This window comes from Cherax quadricarinatus, chromosome 18 (genome assembly GCF_038502225.1).
Source record: "Cherax quadricarinatus isolate ZL_2023a chromosome 18, ASM3850222v1, whole genome shotgun sequence".
Lineage (NCBI taxonomy): Eukaryota > Metazoa > Arthropoda > Malacostraca > Decapoda > Parastacidae > Cherax > Cherax quadricarinatus.
In genome coordinates, this window is record NC_091309.1 from 23,040,778 (window position 1) to 23,061,845 (window position 21,068).

At 39.2% G+C, this 21,068-nt stretch overlaps 1 protein-coding gene across 5 annotated transcripts in view; it reads left to right on the forward strand.

The window, feature by feature from the left end:
* LOC128689437 (tyrosine-protein phosphatase non-receptor type 11) overlaps window positions 1–21,068 on the forward strand; it is a 206,975-nt gene that overhangs the window by 91,235 nt on the left and 94,672 nt on the right. For 3 of the 5 annotated variants that reach the window (XM_053777743.2, XM_053777742.2, XM_070086332.1), the window contains exons 2-6: window positions 5,870–6,245; window positions 6,946–7,068; window positions 8,947–9,141; window positions 9,525–9,687; window positions 20,825–21,001. In XM_053777743.2, the coding sequence (XP_053633718.1) occupies window positions 6,088–6,245; window positions 6,946–7,068; window positions 8,947–9,141; window positions 9,525–9,687; window positions 20,825–21,001 (816 nt within the window). In that variant the 5' untranslated portion in view covers window positions 5,870–6,087. Of the gene's footprint in view, window positions 1–1,920; window positions 2,290–5,869; window positions 6,246–6,945; window positions 7,069–8,946; window positions 9,142–9,524; window positions 9,688–20,824; window positions 21,002–21,068 lie in introns of those variants that run through there. The other 2 variants (XM_053777740.2, XM_070086333.1) reach the window with 2 other exon arrangements.

Below are 21,068 nucleotides of genomic sequence, written 5' to 3' on the forward strand. Positions count from 1 at the left end.
TAAATACCGTGTTTAAAAAATATATGCGACATACTGGCAGCGGGCCAGCGCCATTCATAAAATCAATCTTACGTCTGGTTCTAATAATATAATTAAATTTTCACTGGTGCAGTAGCTAACGGCGAGGGGGAGGCCCCTAAAGGAGCCTCCTAAATGTTGTTTCGCATAGGATCCCTGGACCTTTAAATATGCTACTGTGGTGTGACTAATATTGCATTACTGTATGTTACCCTTGCTAAGATACACCTATTGTATTTGTGAAGCTACTGCGACACACTAACAAGATCATGGATTCTTACACATCATCCATGGGTGTGGCTCCCACTTGGATGGGTGACCGTGGTAGGTGTAGCAGCTAAGTAAATTACTGGTATACTCAGTAGCCTCGTTCAGAACAACTCTGGAACGTGAGTGGCTTGCGCCAGTATAGAAAGAAACAGTAGAAAACTAGGGTAAAAAGAAATGAAAGGTCTCTTGGTTGATGGCCTTAGATCAAACTTGACTGCCTGTTTTCCTAGTGCTGTATGTTTTCCTACGGGTTTAGTACTTACCATCAGTCATCATTTCTTCCTGATCGACGACGACGACTGCTTTTATTCCTACTACTACTACAGTAGGGAGGTAGGGATTGTAACAGTAGGAGCCTGGCCCATGGCCGGGCTCAGAGTAGATAAACTCTCGAAACTCTTCAAAGGTATATCAAAGGTAGAAAGGGCAACAGGCATAGAGGTTAACAGGAGGCAGGGATGAAAAGTAACAGTAGACAAGGAGGGTAATTATATGCAGGGACGGTAATAGTAGAGAGGGAGGGAAATTGGCAGAGGTGAATATTTAATGAGGGAGGCAGAAGTAAGCAAGAGGGCAAGATACCGCAACAGCAGCATGTTAACTTAAAGGACAGGTAAATAATATTAGCAACAGGTTGAAAGGAAGAGCAACATGTTAACATGGAGAGAACATGTTAATATGAAGAACATGTTAATATGAAGAACGACATGTTAACATGAAGAGCAACAGGGATAGCAGCATGAATATCAACAGATAACAGGAATAGCAACAGGGAAGCAGGTATAGCAACAGGAAAACAAGGAAGAACAACATTGAAACAATAATGGCGACAGTGAAGCAAGAATTTAAACAAGCAAGGAATGGCGATAGGGAAGCAAGGAATGGCGATAGGGAAGCAAGGAATGGCAACAGGGAAGCAAGGAATGACGACAGAGGAACAAGGAATGGCGACAGGGAAGCAAGGAATGGCAACAGGGAAGCAAGGAATGGCAACAAGGAAGCAAGGAATGGCGACAGGGAAACAAGGAATGGCGACAGGGAAGCAAGGAATGGCGACAGGGAAGCAAGGAATGGCAACAAGGAAGCAAGGAATGGCGACAGGGAAACAAGGAATGGCGACAAGGAAAGAAGGAATGGCAATAGGGAATCAAGACATGACAGCAGCTAAATAAGGCAAAGCGAGAGGCGAAATTAAGAGGATAATAAGGGACATGAAAACTATTAGTCAGTAGCGAGAGGAAGAAAGTGGAGGGGTGACGATATACCTGAACTTGAGTGGTTGCGGAAATTTGTAGAAATTTTACGTCACTGGAGGAAGTGATGACATAAAGGTGATAGTGCTGTCTTGAGGAGGTGTATGTCTGTTGTCAGGGTGATTAGCTGGTGAATGTCACCGGAGGAACAGACACGATAAGGAGTACAGTGCTTTATCTGCCGTGGGCGTATGGATATCGGCTATTATTACTAGTAGTAGTAGAAGGTTGTGGTTGGACACAAGAGCAGTTAGATGCATTTATTATGGCTACTTTTCTTTTTTCTAAGAGCGAAGCGCAGTCGTAATAAATGTCTCGTTGGTTATTTTACCAACGTTTGTACGTTATAATCAATATTATACAGATGGGGATGCACTAAACCAGTTGATATCTGATTGCAGTTTTGCTGTGTCCTTTGGGTAACTGGATTTTCATGCATCTGCCCATTACTGTGGGCTGCTACTTTTTCGATTCATTACCAAGGAGCGCACCAGTAGGACATATAAGCTTCCCAAGCAACGATGTAACAGTCAGCTGCACGTGTTGTCTTAATGGACGTGAACACCCCGGCTGCCACAAGGCAAGGACTGTGTTCACGTCCATCAAAAAACTTACCAGGAACCTGTACATAAACAACCAACCACCTACATCTACTGCCGGTGTTCACACAATCAAGTGTGGTCACTGTGAAGAAGAATTACGTAGGAGAAACATTCAAGAATTTGCTCAGTGAAGTCATTGAACATAAGTATGTGTGCTGTAAAGATAACCTTAGCGGTGCATGCGTTGTCCACAGGGATATATAGAGAGAGACCATTTGATGGATTACTTGAATTAACTAAGACGATTTTTTTTTTGGGGGGGGGGGAATTAGCTGTCCCAACAACCTAGTCGTATATCAGGCTAGTTGCTGGCCTAATTGACTGGGATGTTGTATGCACCACAATCTGGCTGAGCAGGAACTGAATTGAGGAACTTACCAAATTCTCTCTTCAGGACTGAGGTCTTTTGTAGGAAGTGATTTTGGTGTGCAGGTTTGGGACCAGTCCCTCCACAATTTTCCAGGTATAAATTGTGAGGTATCTTTCTCTCTTGTATTACAAGTAGGACAAATTGAGAAACTTCAAGCATTCTCCAGATTGGCACTTTGGCCAGAATTTAACCGTTTAAACTATCAGTCATGTAGATCTATGTCACTGGGATGGATCAGTGACTGCCGTAGATCTACTCATAAATCATAGCACACTCAGATTTGCTGAGTAGGGCAAATTTTGGCCTAGACATAAGAAAGTAAATTTGTGTAGTGGGTGTGTACAGTAAAACAAATTATCCTGCTCCACGTAGTGCACTATGGGAACAGCAAACCTCTTGACTAATTGTTTTGGTTAAAATAGCAATGTGGGGGGGCATTTTTTAGGTTGTTTTCAAGGTATATTGGTGCCAGTTGTTATACTGGAAAAATGAAGGAAGATTTTGGTCAGTTTCAAACCGGCAGTAGTATGTGATAAGGCCTTGACATGGCAGAAATGGTCGAGGTTTGGCGATTTTTCTGAATAAGTGAAAAGGTCCCCCTTCCCAGCCTAAACCATTGGATAAGCATTTTTGGTTATGGCTATTAGCAGAGAAATGGGGGAGAAACCTCTCATGTTTGGGAGGGATGGTGAATTTTAAATGGAGGGCATGTATTATATAAGAGAGGTCTGGGAATGTGATTAATGAACAGTGGAAAGATTGCTCAAGTGGCTGGAATACCTACAGTGTTTTGGACTCTTGGACTCTGCTTTTAAATTGGAATTTTGAAAATGGTGTAAAATTGGTCAAATTGCTGAATTCTGAGTACTTCAGATATCAAAACCCTAAGGACTTCAGATATCAAAACCCTTAGGACTTCAGATATCAAAACCCTAAGAACTTCAGATATCAAAACCCTCTCTAGGGTTACTTCCATTCTTTGTCATTTACTGCCACAGTTTGTTGATTATTTACCTTAAAATATTTGTAGTCCTAATGTAGGGCGAGAGGTGAGTAGTATTTATTTGTAGAAAGTGTAGGCAGCGGTAGATGTAGGTACACGTATGTAGCCCCCCAGGGTTACACTACACAGCCATATTATTACCATTGACATACCATGTTCATTGAGTTTAATCGTTTCTAACAACTACCTTTAGATGCCATCATACACGATGGGAGAAGTAATGAATAATTCATGCTGAGAATTGTAAACAAATACATATGAAGGCCGGTGACTGGGCCAGATGCCAGATTCACAGTTTTCTCTAACTGAATCAGAGAAAACGTAATGGGAACCCTCCTCCCTCCCTCCTTGATTTGCCGGTACTTGCCACTCGATAGCACATATGCTATATGTTAAATTTGGAAGAAAATATCATAGTTGGCTTAATGAAAATGTCTCTATTAACCTAAAATAAGACATTTAATGTGCCCAAGAGTGATTATTATTACGCGTCCAATACGCCCAATTTCAGAGTTGCTGGCTGAAATCCAGGATAGAATTTCAGCCAAAAAAGTGGCCGAAATTCAATTTGGCCGATACCTTCACTGGCCGATATCCGGGGGTCCACTGTACTGCTGCCATTTGCAACTACTGTCTTTGCAAACAAGGATTTTCCACTCTCATTAACTTGAAAAACCAAGTCCAGAAATCGGTTGAACATCAAAGACAGTATCCAAATTGCTCTGACATCAAAAAGCCCTAATTTTGATGTATCAAAAATGAAACAACATCATTGCTCCAAAACCTGAAGTGAAAATGTTTTCAATGAAATTCTTTAGTTACTCAATGAGATTTTTACTAAATTTGTCTGTTATTTTTATTTCATGCATTTTATTTTTCATTTTATTATATTGTTAATTTTGTTTTATTTTCAAAGTTGCTTTATTACATATAATACATACATTTCAGTTTGTATGACTATTCTCCATTCAAATGAATTCAGTAAACTACTACATGTTTTGAAATTGAATACTCCTTGTGTTTTTCCAGGTTCTGTGGACTTTCAAATCTAGTGGATAATTTCACTGTGCACAAATTTGCTTTGGGTTAATTTTGCTGTACACAAATTTGCTTTGGGGTAATACCCAAAAAAGTTTGCCAATTCCTGTTATAATACATACAATCGCACACACAAAAAGGAAAATCACATTGTTACTGCCACCCTGGCATATATGATCAAGCAAGCTTCGCCCCTCCCACAACCAAACGTAGGAGTCAGATGAAATACTGCCAGACCTAATTCTACTTGGGGGTCTTCCCAACTATATAAGATAGATTTTCCTACCCTCATGTATATTTGGAGTGACTTAAGTCCCAGGGCTGAAATATTTCTATTAAACATATCCTAAAAATATTGCATTTTTTTCCACAGGATTTGTAATTTTGCTAGTTTTTTGCCTTTATACATTTCATAAACATATGATTGTGCCATCAGTTCTTTGGTAATTGTAAGTGGTAGGTGTATATTGGTATTCTGCAATGACTCCTTTTTATTAAACCAATTTGTGTTACCCTTAATGAGCTCATTGGCTTCTATGTATTGCTCTTGAGTAAAAACATGAGTTAGGGATCTGTTTGATATTCAGTATGTACACCGAGAGGTGTTTATATCTCTTCGTACAGTACATACACTGAGAATTTACTTGAATCTCTGTTTAGGAAATAAAATATTTTTGATGTTAGTGTGCATATGAATATAGACTTATTGCCATGCATCCAATTGATAGGCTTAAAACCTAACACTGTTTGCACACAACTCCTACACACGTCACCACTGTGATGTGAATGCATTGTGGAAGTGCTTCTGCTTTCTGCTTTAGGCATTTTGGCTACTAGAGGTCATTAACACTGGTCTTTGGGAAAACAGGATACTATCATTGAAGAACACTTAGAACCCTAAAATAGGGACTTGAGTAGCTTATTGAGAGATGAACACCTCTCAGTGTATAAACAACCTTCTGCAGTAATGTCTGAAATGCTACTCTTATGTAAGAGTGCTGAAAGAACATGTTTTGTGTAGTTATGCGGAAGTTTTGTCTTGCTAGGATAGGATAAAATTATTAAGCATCAAATTGTTGAAATTTGAAGCAATTATTGCTGCTGGATGATGGAAATCATTTTAAGAACTGTAATTTGGAACAAATCAACAGAGTGCACACATTGCAGTAAAAGACCACTATTACAGAATAAAATTAAAATCACGAGGTCAATAAGACTGTGGACCTTAAGAAAAAAAATATTTTGTAATGTAAAAAAAAAAACTTGTATACCTACTTTGTAATCCTGCTAATGTGTGTATATATTTTATGTGTAGCTAGAAATTACATTTAATACGAGAACTTTCTATGAACTCAAATATTCTGTGGATTAAAATTGTAGCCATGAGCCCATGTCCCACAATAGGACTTGGTTGCCTGTGATTAATGGATGTGAAAGTCTTGAGACATTACATTAACTTAGAGACTGTAAGGAATGAGCAGCCCAGCATTAAAGTAGCAGGATTATTGGTGTGTGAGTGTTGGGCTCATCATCATGATGACCCACAAGATGTGGAACCGCCTGCACACATTGTACCACAAGGTGGTTAGTGGTGTGGCCAGCAGCTCTGACCACCACCACCACCACCACCATCAGCCTCAGGGCGCCACCAAACGATCAACTGAAGCGATTGCCATCAAGTTGAAAGGCAGGTAATGTAATGGCCCTGACCTGTGTTGATGTTAACCCCCATTCTTCGTTATATTATCTCATTATCTCGCATTTACTCATTTAATTTTATCTGTACTAAATGTAATGTTAAAATTCGTGTTCATTCTTTGTGTCTCATTTTTACAGTGGTTTAAATGGGTGAGAGTAAATAATTAAGTGAAAAAGGAAATTGTATACCATATAATATACCAAGCCAATGAAGACAGTTCATTTTATTTTATTACACAACCTCCATCCCTCACCATGTGCCATTTTCCCTCACTGTATTCTCCTTTCAGTCTTTTACCCCCACTTTTTCTATTTTCCTGTTCTCTCGCTTTATTAATCTTCCAGTAATGAAACGCTTGTGGAAATGCCACAACAGGTAAACATTGGCATTCATACCAATAAATACTAGACTCGCAAACTCAGCAGCTTCATTTCCATGGTTATTATTTTATCATGTTGTGCAATGTACTTAAATTTGTATTTTCTCATCTTTAGGTTTTTTTTTCATGGCATTGTTTAAAAATATATTTTAATCTTCTTTTGGTCTGTAATTTGTGAATTTGATACACATTATTTTATATTTTAAAGAAAAGTCACAGAGAATTTAAAGTGTCACTCTTTATACACAGTAAGTTGATTTGTTAGAATAGTTAATACGTATATAGTAATGAGAGCAACATGTTGTAACTGCAGATGGTTCCACCCGAATGTGTCGGGGCTGGAGGCGGAGGTGCTCCTGAAGGAGCGGGGTATCGAAGGCTCCTTCCTGGCTCGACCTTCCAAATCCAACCCTGGCGACTTCACACTCTCAGTACGGTAAGTACTGTAATGTGTTTTTGCACCACCACCACTCCTGTGACTGGCAAATTAATTAAGGAGCTGTCATTGATATTAGTTTTAATGATGCCTTTTTAGATAGTCAAGTGCTTTGTAAATAGAGGGTACAGTGATACACATTCAGTGTGAATAAAGAATGTTTTTAGAATAAATTCAGTTATTGTACTGTCAGAAAATATCTATAGAGGGAAAAGATGGGAATATTCAGTGTTGCATTAGTTTTGTCTTTCATTAATTATGATATTCATTATTATACATTTCAATCAAATCTGTTTGGAATACAGTTGAATAATGCAATGATTAATGAGTGTTTAATTTATTGATGGCTTATACAGTACAGTGGTACCTTGACTTAAGAGTTTAATTCATTCTGTGACCCAGCTCGTAACTCAATTTGCTCATATATCAAATCAATTTTCCTCATTGAAATTAATTGAAATGCCATTAATCTGTTCTACCCCTCATAAAACCACCCCAATTTTTTGTTATGGGTTTTTAAATAAGAAAAATGTATTTATAAAAATAGAAATATTGTATACTCCACCCACCACCTTCACTACTCCACCCACCATTATCAGTACTCCATCCACCACCCTCACTACTCCACCCACCACCATCTCTACTACACCCACCACCCTCACTACTCTACCCACCATTATCAGTACTCCATCCACCACCCTCACTACTCCACCCACCACCATCTCTACTACACCCACCACCCTCACCACTCCACTCACCATTATCACTACTCCACTCACCATTATCACTACTCCATCCGCCACCATCACTACTACTCTACCCACCACTATCACTACTCAACCCACCACCATCACTACTCCACCAACCACCGTCACTACTTTACCCACCACTATCAGTACTCCACCCACCTTAATGTTTCTGGAAAAACTCTTCGTGTTGAAATGGAGGTTACCTCTTTCCCAGATTTAAATGAGACCCCAACAAGGGACGAGGTGCCTCACTGCAATCTGGGATTAGTGTGGGAGTATTATCCTTCCAGTTATGTCTTGGAAGAGCATGTGGGATGGGACAAAGGACCTGACATTCCTCTGGGTACAGAGTTGGATTTGTACTTCAGATATGCTGCCAATTAGTGGTGGCGTATCTGAAGCTTGCTCGTAATTCAGATTTTGGCTTGCAGCTCAAAGCAAAAAATCGACTGAGCGATGGCTTGTAACTCAGAAAACTCGAAGTTGGGGCACTCGTAAGTCAAGGTACCACTGTATATGAATTTTTGTACATATTTATGACAATAATGATGAAGTGTGTGTGGTTATTCTAGCTTTGCACAGTAGATATGCTGTACTTTACAATAAAACATTGTTACGCTCTGACATTGTTTTTAATTCAGATGTGCAAAAATGTGAAGCAACTAATAAAATACTGTATGTTTTATGATGTACAGTATTGTGATAACATTAATTAATTTGAGGCTTGTAATTTTCTCACTTGGGGTGAATTTTCATGTTTAATGAACCTTTTAGGGATGGAGGTGCCATGATGCTGGCACAGTAGCTCCAAGGTACACAGTAGCTCCAAGGAATTAGAGCTACTGTGTACCTTTGGATCAAACCTGGCTTCCCCCTAATACCCATACCTCCAATTCCCCATATACTGTATGATCGGAGAGTGAGTGAAAAATTAAAGGGGATATTTTACTCTTCTTTTGTGCATAATTATTTTTTTGAAATTTGATAGGCTGAGAATGCACTTAAGAATATAAGAAACAGACCTTGGCTCCTCTCCTTTTATTCCAGAGGATGGAAGGATATTTGCACCACTGATTAACACTTGTTAAAGTTGATAATGTAGCTCTTTACATATCAGTTTTTATTTCAGCCGAAATGGTGAAGTAACTCATATAAAAATCCAAAATATGGGTGACTTTTATGACTTATATGGAGGAGAAAAGTTTGCAACTTTGGCTGAGCTGGTGCAGTTTTATATGGAAAACCAGGGTCAACTGCGGGAAAAAAATGGAGAAGTTATTGAGCTCAAGTTTCCTCTAAACTGTGCGGACCCCACAACCGAAAGGTTTGTATTAAACATTTTTTGTTTACCTTTATTAGTGTATTGAAATATATAATAATTTTGCCTCCATTAATTTTGCGCAGAAATAATGTACATTTTGTTGACGTAGGTTTTGTAGTGAAATACTGTATACGTACTGTATCATAGATATTTTGTATTTAAATTTTTTTAGGTATAGTACTGTATATAATTTATTTTTTGTTGTAATTATGTAGATAGAATGCTTTATTTCAGGATCTTCCAGGGTGAAAAAATCATACAGAAATTTTTAACAAATCATTTTATTGTTTTTCAGTAATACTGTTTAAATAACATTTTAAAACTGATAGCCTTTACAATGAGAAGGTAAACAATCTAAAAAATTCTAATACTGTAAATGTTAACAGGTGGTTCCATGGTCATCTTTCTGGCCGTGAAGCAGAAAAACTTATTCTTGAGAAGGGCAAGAATGGTAGTTTTTTAGTGCGAGAATCGCAGAGTAAGCCTGGAGACTATGTTTTGTCTGTGCGCACTGATGATAAAGTTACTCATGTTATGATCAGATGTGTGGTGAGTTATCCCCTATAGTTGTCTGTTATAATGATTGCATGATTACTGCTTTCAGATACTAAAACAAATGAAGTTATTTCACTGGTTGTTTTTGCATGACAATCTGTTGATGTTTCTGGGGGATCATTGGTTCAACTCTAAACCAGGCCTCCATATTGTTGACATGGTCAGTCAGGCATATATATACCACAGCATGTATGATCAGAAATTGAAGTAAATTGGCAAGTTCCCTCTTAAAGACAGTACAGTATGCATATAACAGAACATGAATGGCCTATGATATATTACAGAATTGTAGTAGAGATGTATTCAGTAAGTAATCACCTACATAGTTACACATTACAAAATGCTGTTTAATTTTTTTTTCTAACACATCGGCCACCTCCCACCAAGGTAGGGTGACCCGAAGAAGAAAAACTTTCACCATCATTCACTTCATCACTGTCGTGCCAAAAGCATACTAACACTACAGTTATAAAACTGCAACATTAGCACCCGTTCTTCAGAGTGCAGGCACTATACTTCCTATATCCAGGACTCAAGTTGGGCATGCTGGTTTCCCTGAATCCCTTCATAAGCATTACCCTGCTCACACTCCAACAGCACGTCAAGTCCTAAAAACCATTTGTTTCCATTCGCTCCTATCTAACATACTCACACATGCTGGCTGGAAGTCCAAGCCCCTTGCACACAAAACCAACTTTACCCCCTCCCTCCAACCTTTTGTAGGCCGACCTCTACCCTGCCTTCGCTCCACTACAAATTTATATACTCGAAGTCATTCTATTTTGTTCCATTCTCTCTACGTGTCCAAACCACCTCAACATCCCTTAATTGGCTTTCTGGATAATAGTTTTGGTAAGCCCACACCTCCTAATTTGCAAACTACGAATTCTCTGCATTATATTCACACCACACATTGCCCTCAGACACGACATCTCCACTGCCTCCAGCCTTCTCCTTGTTGCAACATTCACCACCCATGCTTTGCACCCATATAAGAGCATTAGTATAACTGTACTCTTATACATTCCTCTCTCTGCTTCCATGGAAAAAGTTCTTTGTCTCCACAGACTCCTAAGTGCACCACTCACCTTTTTCCCCCCTGTCAATTCTGATTCACGTTATCTTTCATAGACCCATCTGCTGACACGTCCACTCCTAAATATCTGAATACATTCACCTTCTCCATACTCTCTCCCTCCAGTCTGATATCCAGTCTTTCATTACCTAATTTTTTTATCCTCATAACCTTAGTCTTTCCTATATTCATTTTAAATTTTCTTTTACATTTTTTTTTTTTATTTATTATCACACTGGCCGATTCCCACTAAGGCAGGGTGGCCCGAAAAAGAAAAACTTTCACCATCATTCACTCCATCACTGTCTTGCCAGAAGGGTGCTGTACACTACAGTTTTTAAACTGCAACATTAACACCCCTCCTTAAGAGTGCAGGCACTGTACTTCCCATCTCCAGGACTCAAGTCCGGCCTGCCGGTTTCCCTGAACCCCTTCATAAATGTTACTTTGCTCACACTCCAACAGCACGTCAAGTATTAAAAACCATTCGTCTCCATTAACTCCTATCAAACACGCTCACGCACGCCTGCTGGAAGTCCAAGCCCCTCGCACACAAAACCTCCTTTACCCCCTCCCTCCAACTTTTCCTAGGCCGACCCCTATCCTGCCTTCCTTCTGTTTCGCTCCATTCTCTCTACATGTCCGAACCACCTCAACAACCCTTCCTCAGCCCTCTGGACAACAGTTTTGGTAATCCCGCACCTCCTCCTAACTTCCAAACTACGAATTCTCTGCATTATATTCACACCACACGTTGCCCTCAGACATGACATCTCCACTGCCTCCAGCCTTCTCCTCGCTGCAACATTCATCACCCATGCTTCACACCCATATAAGAGTGTTGGTAAAACTATACTCTCATACATTCCCCTCTTTGCCTCCAAGGACAAAGTTCTTTGTCTCCACAGACTCCTAAGTGCACCACTCACCCTTTTCCCCTCATCAATTCTATGATTCACCTCATCCTTCATAGACCCATCCGTTGACACGTCCACTCCCAAATATCTGAATACATTCACTTCCTCCATACTCTCTCCCTCCAATCTGATATCCAATCTTTCATCACCTAATATTTTTGTTATCCTCATAACCTTACTCTTTCCTGTATTCACTTTTAATTTTCTTCTTTTGCACACCCTACCAAATTCATCCACCAATCTCTGCAACTTCTCTTCAGAATCTCCCAAGAGCACAGTGTCATCAGCAAAGAGCAACTGTGACAACTCCCACTTTATGTGTGATTCTTTATCTTTTAACTCCACGCCTCTTGTCAAGACCCTCGCATTTACTTCTCTTACAACCCCATCTATAAATATATTAAACAACCATGGTGACATCACACATCCCTGTCTAAGGCCTACTTTTACTGGGAAATAATTTCCCTCTTTCCTATGTACTCTAACTTGAGCCTCACTATCCTCGTAAAAACTCTTCACTGCATTCAGTGACCTACCTCCTACACCATACACCTGCAACATCTGCCACATTGCCCCCCTATCCACCCTGTCATATGCCTTTTCCAAATCCATAAATGCCACAAAGACCTCTTTAGCCTTATCTAAATACTGTTCACTTATATGTTTCACAGTAAACACCTGGTCCACACACCCTCTACCTTTCCTAAAGCCTCCTTGTTCATCTGCTATCCTATTCTCAGTCTTACTTTTAATTCTTTCAATAATAACTCTACCATACACTTTACCAGGTATACTCAACAGACTTATCCCCCTATAATTTTTGCACTCTCTTTTGTCCCCTTTGCCTTTATACAAAGGAACTATGCATGCTCTCTGCCAATCCCTAGGTACCTTACCCTCTTCCATACATTTATTAAATAATTGCACCAACCACTCCAAAACTATATCCCCACCTGCTTTTAACATTTCTATCTTTATCCCATCAATCCCGGCTGCCTTACCCCCCTTTCATTTTACCTACTGCCTCACGAACTTCCCCCACACTCACAACTGGCTCTTCCTCACTCCTACAGGATGTTATTCCTCCTTGCCCTATACACGAAATCACAGCTTCCCTATCTTCATCAACATTTAACAATTCCTCAAAATATTCCCTCCATCTTCCCAATACCTCTAACTCTCCATTTAATAACTCTCCTCTCCTATTTTTAACTGACAAATCCATTTGTTCTCTAGGCTTCCTTAACTTGTTAATCTCACTCCAAAACTTTTTCTTATTTTCAACAAAATTTGTTGATAACATCTCACCCACTCTCTCATTTGCTCTCTTTTTACATTGCTTCACCACTCTCTTAACCTCACACTTTTTCTCCATATACTCTTCCCTCCTTGCATCACTTCTACTTTGTAAAAAATTCTCATATGCTAACTTTTTCTCCCTTACTACTCTCTTTACATCATCATTCCACCAATCGCTCCTCTTCCCTCCCGCACCCACTTTCCTGTAACCACAAACTTCTGCTGAACACTCTAACACTACATTTTTAAACCTACCCCATACCTCTTTGACCCCATTGCCTATGCTCTCATTAGCCCATCTATCCTCCAATAGCTGTTTATATCTTTCCCTAACTGCCTCCTCTTTTAGTTTATAAACCTTCACCTCTCTCTTCCCTGATGCTTCTATTCTCCTTGTATCCCATCTACCTTTTACTCTCAGTGTAGCTACAACTAGAAAGTGATCTGATATATCTGTGGCCCCTCTATAAACATGTACATCCTGAAGTCTACTCAACAGTCTTTTATCTACCAATACATAATCCAACAAACTACTGTCATTTCGCCCTACATCATATCTTGTATACTTATTTATCCTCTTTTTCTTAAAATATGTATTACCTATAACTAAACCCCTTTCTATACAAAGTTCAATCATAGGGCTCCCATTATCATTTACACCTGGCACCCCAAACTTACCTACCACACCCTCTCTAAAAATTTCTCCTACTTTAGCATTCAGGTCCCCTACCACAATTACTCTCTCACTTGGTTCAAAGGCTCCTATACATTCACTTAACATCTCCCAAAATCTCTCTCTCTCCTCTGCATTCCTCTCTTCTCCAGGTGCATACACGCTTATTATGACCCACTTCTCGCATCCAACCTTTACTTTAATCCACATAATTCTTGCATTTACACATTCATATTCTCTTTTCTCCTTCCATAACTGATCATTCAACATTACTGCTACCCCTTCCTTTGCTCTAACTCTCTCAGATACTCCAGATTTAATCCCATTTATTTCCCCCCACCGAAACTCCCCTACCCCCTTCAGCTTTGTTTCGCTTAGGGCCAGGACATCCAACTTCTTTTCATTCATAACATCAGCAATCATCTGTTTCTTGTCATCTGCACTACATCCACGCACATTCAAGCATCCCAGTTTTATAAAGTTTTTCTTCTTCTCTTTTTTAGTAAATGTCTACAGGAGAAGGGGTTACTAGCCCATTGCTCCTGGCATTTTAGTCGCCTCATACGACACGCATGGCTTACGGAGGAAAGATTCTTTTCCACTTCCCCATGGACAATAGAAGAAATAAAGAAGAACAAGAGCTATGTAGAAAAAGGAGAAAAACCTAGATGTATGTGTATATATATGCATGTGCATGTCTGTGAAGTGTGACCAAAGTGTAAGTTGGAGTAGCAAGATATCCCTGTTATCTAGCGTGTTTATGAGACAGAAAAAGACACCAGCAATCCTACCATCATGCAAAACAGTTACAGGTTTCTGTTTCACAGTCATCTGGCAGGACGGTAGTACTTCCCTGGGTGGTTGCTGTCTACCAACCTACTACCTTTTACATACCCTACCAAACTCATCCACCAACCCCTGCAACTCTTCTTCAGAATCTCCCAAAAGCACAGTGTCCTCAGCAAAGAGCAACTGTGACAACTCCCACTTTGTGTTAGATTCTTTATCTTTTAATTACACACCTCTTGCCAGTACCCGAGCATTCACTTCTCTTACAACCCTATATATTAATACGTATATTGAACAACTATGTTGACATCACACATCCTTGTCTAAGGCCTACTTTTACTTGGAAATAATTTGCCTCTCTCCTGCATACTCTAACCTGAGCGTCACTATCCTCGTAAAAACTCTTCACTGCTTTCAGTGGCCTACCTCCTGTTCCATACATTTGTAACCATCTTCCACATTGCTCCCCTATCCACCCTGCCATACGCATTTTCCATATCCATAAATGCCACAAAAACCTCCTTCAACAAACTGGCCGTATGCCACCAAGGCAGGGTGGCCCAAAAAGAAAAAGGAAAGTTTCTCTTTTTAACAGTAGTAGTGTATACAAGAGAAGGGGTTACTAGCCCCTTGCTCCCGGCATTTTAGTTGCCTCTTATGGCACACATGACTTACAGAGGAAGAATTCTGTTCCACTTCCCCATGGAGAACTCGACAGACTTAATCCCCTATAATTTTTGCACTCTATTTTGTTCCCTTTGCCTTTATACAAAGGAACTATACATACTCTCTGCCAATCCCTAGGTAACTTGCCCTCTTCCATACATTTATTAAATAAAAGCACCAGCCACTCCAAAACTATATCCCCACCTGCTTTTAACATTTCTATCTTTATCCCATCAGTCCCAGCTGCCTTACCCCCTTTCATTCTACCCACTGCCTCACGAACTTCCCCCACACTCGCAACTTGCTCTTCATCACTCCTACAAGATGTTACTCCTCCTTGCCCTATACACAAAATCACAGCTTTCCTATCTTCATCATCATATAATAATTCTTCAAAATATTCATTTAATTTACAGCTCAGGTTATTTATGTCGTGATATGTATCACATTATTTCTTTTTCTTTTTAGTAGGCTATAAGGGAAAAGGTGCATAAAGGTAGAAAGTTGAAAGTGAACATAGATAAGAGTAAGGTGACGAGGGTATCAAATGATTTAGACAGAAAAACTGGATATCACATTGGAGAGAGGGAGTATGGAAGAAGTGAATGTTTTCAGATATTTGGGAGTTGACTTGTCAGCAGATGAGTTTATGAAGGATGAGGTTAACCATAGAATTGATGAAGGAAAAAAGGTGAGTGGTGTGTTGAGGTGTATGTGGAGACAAAAAACATTATCCATGGAGGCAAAGAAGGGAATGTACAAAAGTATAGTGGTACTAACACTCTTATATGGGTATGAAGCTTTGGTTGCAAATGCTGCAATAAGGAGGCAGCTGGAGGCAGTGGAGATGGCCTGTCTTGGCAGTGTGTGGTGTAAATATATGCAGAGAATTTGGAGTGTGGAAATTAGGAGGAGGTGTGGAGTGAATAAAAGTATTAGTCATAGGCTGAAGAGGGGTTGTTGAGGTGATTTGGTCATTTAGAGAGAATGGATCAAAGTAGAATGACTTGGAGAGCATTTGAATCTGTAGGGGAAGGAAGGCAGGGTAGGGGTCATCCTCGAAAAGGTTAGAGGGGGGGGGGGTAAAGGAGGTTTTGTGGGCGAGGGGCTTGGACTTCCAGCAAGCATGTGTGAGCATGTTAGGAGTGAATGGAGACGAATGGTTTTTGGGACCTGATGAGCTGTTGGAGTGTGAGCAGGGTAATATTTAGTGAAGGGATTCAGGGAAACCAGTTATTTTTATATAGCCGGACTTGAGTCCTGGAAATGGGAAGTACAATGCCTGCACTTTAAAAGAGGGGTTTGGGATTTGGCAGTTCGGAGAGGTATGTTATAGTTCTTTATATATGCTTCTAAACTGTTGTATCTGGGTGCCTCTGCAAAAGTATTTCCTTTTTGAGGATTTTCTTTCTTTTTGGGTCACCCTGCCTCAGTGGCAGATGGCTGACTTGTTGAAAAAAAAATATTTATCACAGTTGCCACTAACAGGCATTCTGTACGAGTCATTGGCTCCACTGATTAGGTCGTCCCCACCTATGTTTACCTGTGCTTAGTTCTCTCATCCCTCAGCAGATAATGTTACTTAGCTCTGAAGTCCATTTTTATTTAACATTTTCACTGTCCAGAACTCAAAAATTAAAAGTACAGTACTCACGGTGTCTACATTTAAAAAAAAGCTCTACTGAATTGGTAGAGAATCGTTTTCTGAAGGTAATGAATGACACACAAAAATGCAGATTTTGGTGGAAAACTTGTGGAATTATTCAGGTGCAACGTTAGTAGTCTAGGTGCAATTTGCATATTGGCGATTTTGCCAAATTTGAGTCCTATTGTAAGCAAATGACATTGCTCGGTTTAACGCAAATTCTTATCTATTTTGCTAGTATGCCTTTCATTCTATCAGTTGAACACAAGATTAGGCCCTTTCAACTATCAAAACTACCCTGCAAAGTCCTCTGAATTTGGTAATTAGGCCAGTTTTATGCAAAATTTAAAAAAATCCATTTTAAAAACAAAATTCAAAATAAACACTGTAGATATTCCAGTAAATAAAATAACATTTCCTGTGTTAATTAATCACATCCCCAGGCCTCTCTTGTAATACACCAGCCTTCCATTTTGAATTCATCATCACACAAAAAATCAAAGTTTTTCCCTATTTCTTGGTTAAACCTTTGACTGTCACGGCCGTATATATACATCTTACGAGGTACCGTGTTTGACGTATATGTACTCATAAATTCTTGCAGCTTCAAATCAAGGAGGAGAAAGCTGGTAGGCCCACATGTGAGAGAATGGGTCTGTGTGGTCAGTGTGCACCATATAAAAAAAAACCTGGAGCACGCACTGCATAATGAGAAAAAAAAAATCCGACCGTTTTTATTTTAATTAAAATGCCGACTTTGTGGTCTATTTTCGTATAGTATTTATGGTTGTATTCTCGTTTTCTTGGTCTCATTTGATAGAATGGAAAATATATTATAGAAATAGAGGTAATTTTGATTGATTTTACTATAAAAAGAACCTGGAAATGGAGCTCAAAGTAGGGGAAATGTTTGATTTTTGCTGATGTTCAAAAGGAAACAAATGATGTCATTGTCCAATAAATGTCCAACTAGTCATTCTAATATGCACTCATGAATGGGTTGATGTTATTTATACAATTATTACAGTATTGCAGCAGTCTTCATAATAGTAAATGTTCTATTTTTTTTTTTTTGAATAAAAATTCAAAATAGAAAGCAAGAGTAATATTAGAGGGGCCTGGAGACATGACTGATGAACAAAGAAAATGTTACTTTAGAGCCAGGAATGTCTGCATTGTTCATTCTGGACCTTATTTTGAAATTGTCATATTTTTTAATTTTCGTGAAATTGGCCAAATTGCAAATTTCTGACCACGTTATTGGGTAGTTGAAATTGGCAAATGGGCAGTTTCTTGTACTCAATTGATAGAAAAAATGGAGTTCTAAAGAAATAGCTATGAATTTGGTCGACTGAAACAATGGAATAAACCGAAAATAGGGCTCAAAGCGGGCGAAATCGACGATTTGTAAATATCCGAGGTCGCTAACTTCGCGAGAACGTAATTCCGTCAGTTTTCCATCAAATTTTGTTTTTTTGGTATCATTACAATCGGAAAAAGATTCTCTATCATTTCATAAGAATAAATATTTTTTTTTTTTTTTTTAAATTTTGCGACACCAGGAGACATCTCAGGATTGGGGGTTGCGACAGTCAAGGGGTTAATAATATATAACCAGGAATAATTGGTCATGGTTTACATCATTCCAGTAATTTAATTGAAGTATGAAAAACCCATAAAGCAAACCAGGGGTGTAGGGAGGCCTTACCTGTCCTCAAGAAAATCAGCAAAAATCAAATATTTCCACTAGTTGAGGCTAATCTCTAGCTATTTTCATTCCTGGAACCACCCAAAATCATCTTTATTTTAGCAGTAAGTCTTCCATTCTATCAAATGACAAAAGAAACTGCCAATAAACCCATCCTAGAAAGCACCTCAAAGTCACTATTTTAAACCAAACACAATGTCAGAGTTTTGCTTTTCCCATCATGCATTATATGATGCATGATTTTTTTATACTGTGCACACTCACCACATAGACCCATTATCTCATATCTAGGTCAAAATTTACCACTTGCAGCTTAGTTGAGAAAGCCGAGCTCATGACTTAGAGCTATATGGTGGAGCCAGGTGTCAGTAACATAGTTCTATGCAACAGACAGTGAAAGGGTTAGCTGTTGTATTGATTTGTACCTTTTATTACCTATACAGTACTTGTATGATCAATAACCAGACTTGAGAGTCCTCAATAACTTAAAGCTTCTGATTGTGTGCAGTAATCCTGTCATTTTTCCAGACCACTTCCTTTTGACTGTCAAATGCAACTAACACTTCTCATTTCATCTACAAATCTTGTGGCAGGGTTGGAGATCTCTCAGCAAGATGCTCAACCTTTCAGCAGTAGGAGTAGGGACTCCTGAGCTAGATGCTACAGATTATATATCCTTTTATATAGGCTGCTGCCATGATACCCATTTACTAACAACTAACTTCCACTCCTGCCCCTTAAGTAGCTAGATTTTGATCTGTGAATGTGTTCTGCCACACCAGTCCACATGACACCTTCTACATCTCACTTCATTTAATGTTACCACCCCTAACTAGTTTTTTCTTCTTCCTGTGGCACCACTTGACTTTCTACACATACTTCTTGTTACATGCTGTGCTTTACTGCCACCCAAGTTTATTTTCAGGACATTCATAAGAAAATACTGCAGACATGAAAATTTTGAAATTCCAATGGATTTGAATTTTTTTTTTTTTTTTTTCAACAAGTTGGCCGTCTCCCACCGAGGCAGGGTGACCCAAAAAAGAAGGAAAATCCCCAAAAAGAAAATACTTTCATCATCATTCAACACTTTCACCACACTCACACATTATCACTGCTTTTGCAGAGGTGCTCAGAATACAACAGCTTAGAAGCATATACGTATAAAGATACACAACATATCCCTCCAAACTGCTAATATCCCAAACCCCTCCTTTAAAGTGCAGGCATTGTACTTCCCATTTCCAGGACTCAAGTCCGACTATATGAACATAACCGGTTTCCCTGAATCCCTTCACTAAATATTACCCTGCTCACACTCCAACAGATCGTCAGGTCCCAAGTATCATTCGCCTCCATTCACTCCTATCTAACACGCTCATGCACGCTTGCTGGAAGTCCAAGCCCCTAGCCCACAAAACCTCCTTTACCCCCTCTTTCCAACCCTTTCGAGGACGACCCCTACCCCTCCTTCCTTCCCCTATAGATTTATATGCTTTCCATGTCATTCTACTTTGATCCATTCTCTCTAAATGACCAAACCACCTCAACAACTCCTCTTCTGCCCTCTGACTAATGCTTTTATTAACTCCACACCTTCTCCTAAATTCCACACACCGAATTTTCTGCATAATATTTACACCACACATTGCCCTTAGACAGGACATCTCCACTGCCTCCAACCGTCTCCTCGCTGCTGCATTTACCACCCAAGCTTCACATCCATATAAGAGTGTTGGTACTACTATACTTTCATACATTCCCTTCTTTGCCTCCATAGATAACATTTTTTGACTCCACATATACCTCAACGCACCACTCACCTTTTTTCCCTCATCAATTCTATGATTAACCTCATCCTTCATAAATCCATCCGCCGACACGTCAACTCCCAAGTATCTGAAAACATTCACTTCTTCCATACTCCTCCTCCCCAATTTGATATCCAATTTTTCTTTATCTAAATCATTTGATACCCTCATCACCTTACTCTTTTCTATGTTCACTTTCAACTTTCTACCTTTACACACATTCTCAAACTCATCCACTAACCTTTGCACTTTTTCTTTAGAATCTCCCATAAGCACAGTATCATCAGCAAAAAGTAACTGTGTCAATTCCCATTTTGAATTTGATTCCCCATAATTTGAATTTTACTGTAAATTATTTCAAATATGTTTCTTTAATGGTACATTTTGCATCATTACTCTTACAATACTCTCATGATTGCCATATTTTTAAGCAAAAGTTTCTTTACCTAATTTAAAATAGTATGTACTAGTTTTTCATCCTTTCCTGTTGTGTGCTTCTCTACAGCAAGTGGGAAGCAGACTAGTAATAATGATGTTTTCTCTGGCAGGATAATAAATACGACGTGGGTGGTGGAAGAAAGTTTGACACACTCAGTGAGTTGGTTGAACATTATAGGCGGAACCCAATGGTTGAACAGTCTGGCACAGTTGTGCCTTTAAAAATGCCTTTTAATGCTACTAGAATCAATGCACGAGGTATTGATAGCAGAGTGCGAGAGTTGTCGGTGAGTTTGGCTTTAAATATTTTTTTGTTAGATTTTGTTAGAAGTTTAGGATATTATAGTAGCTTTA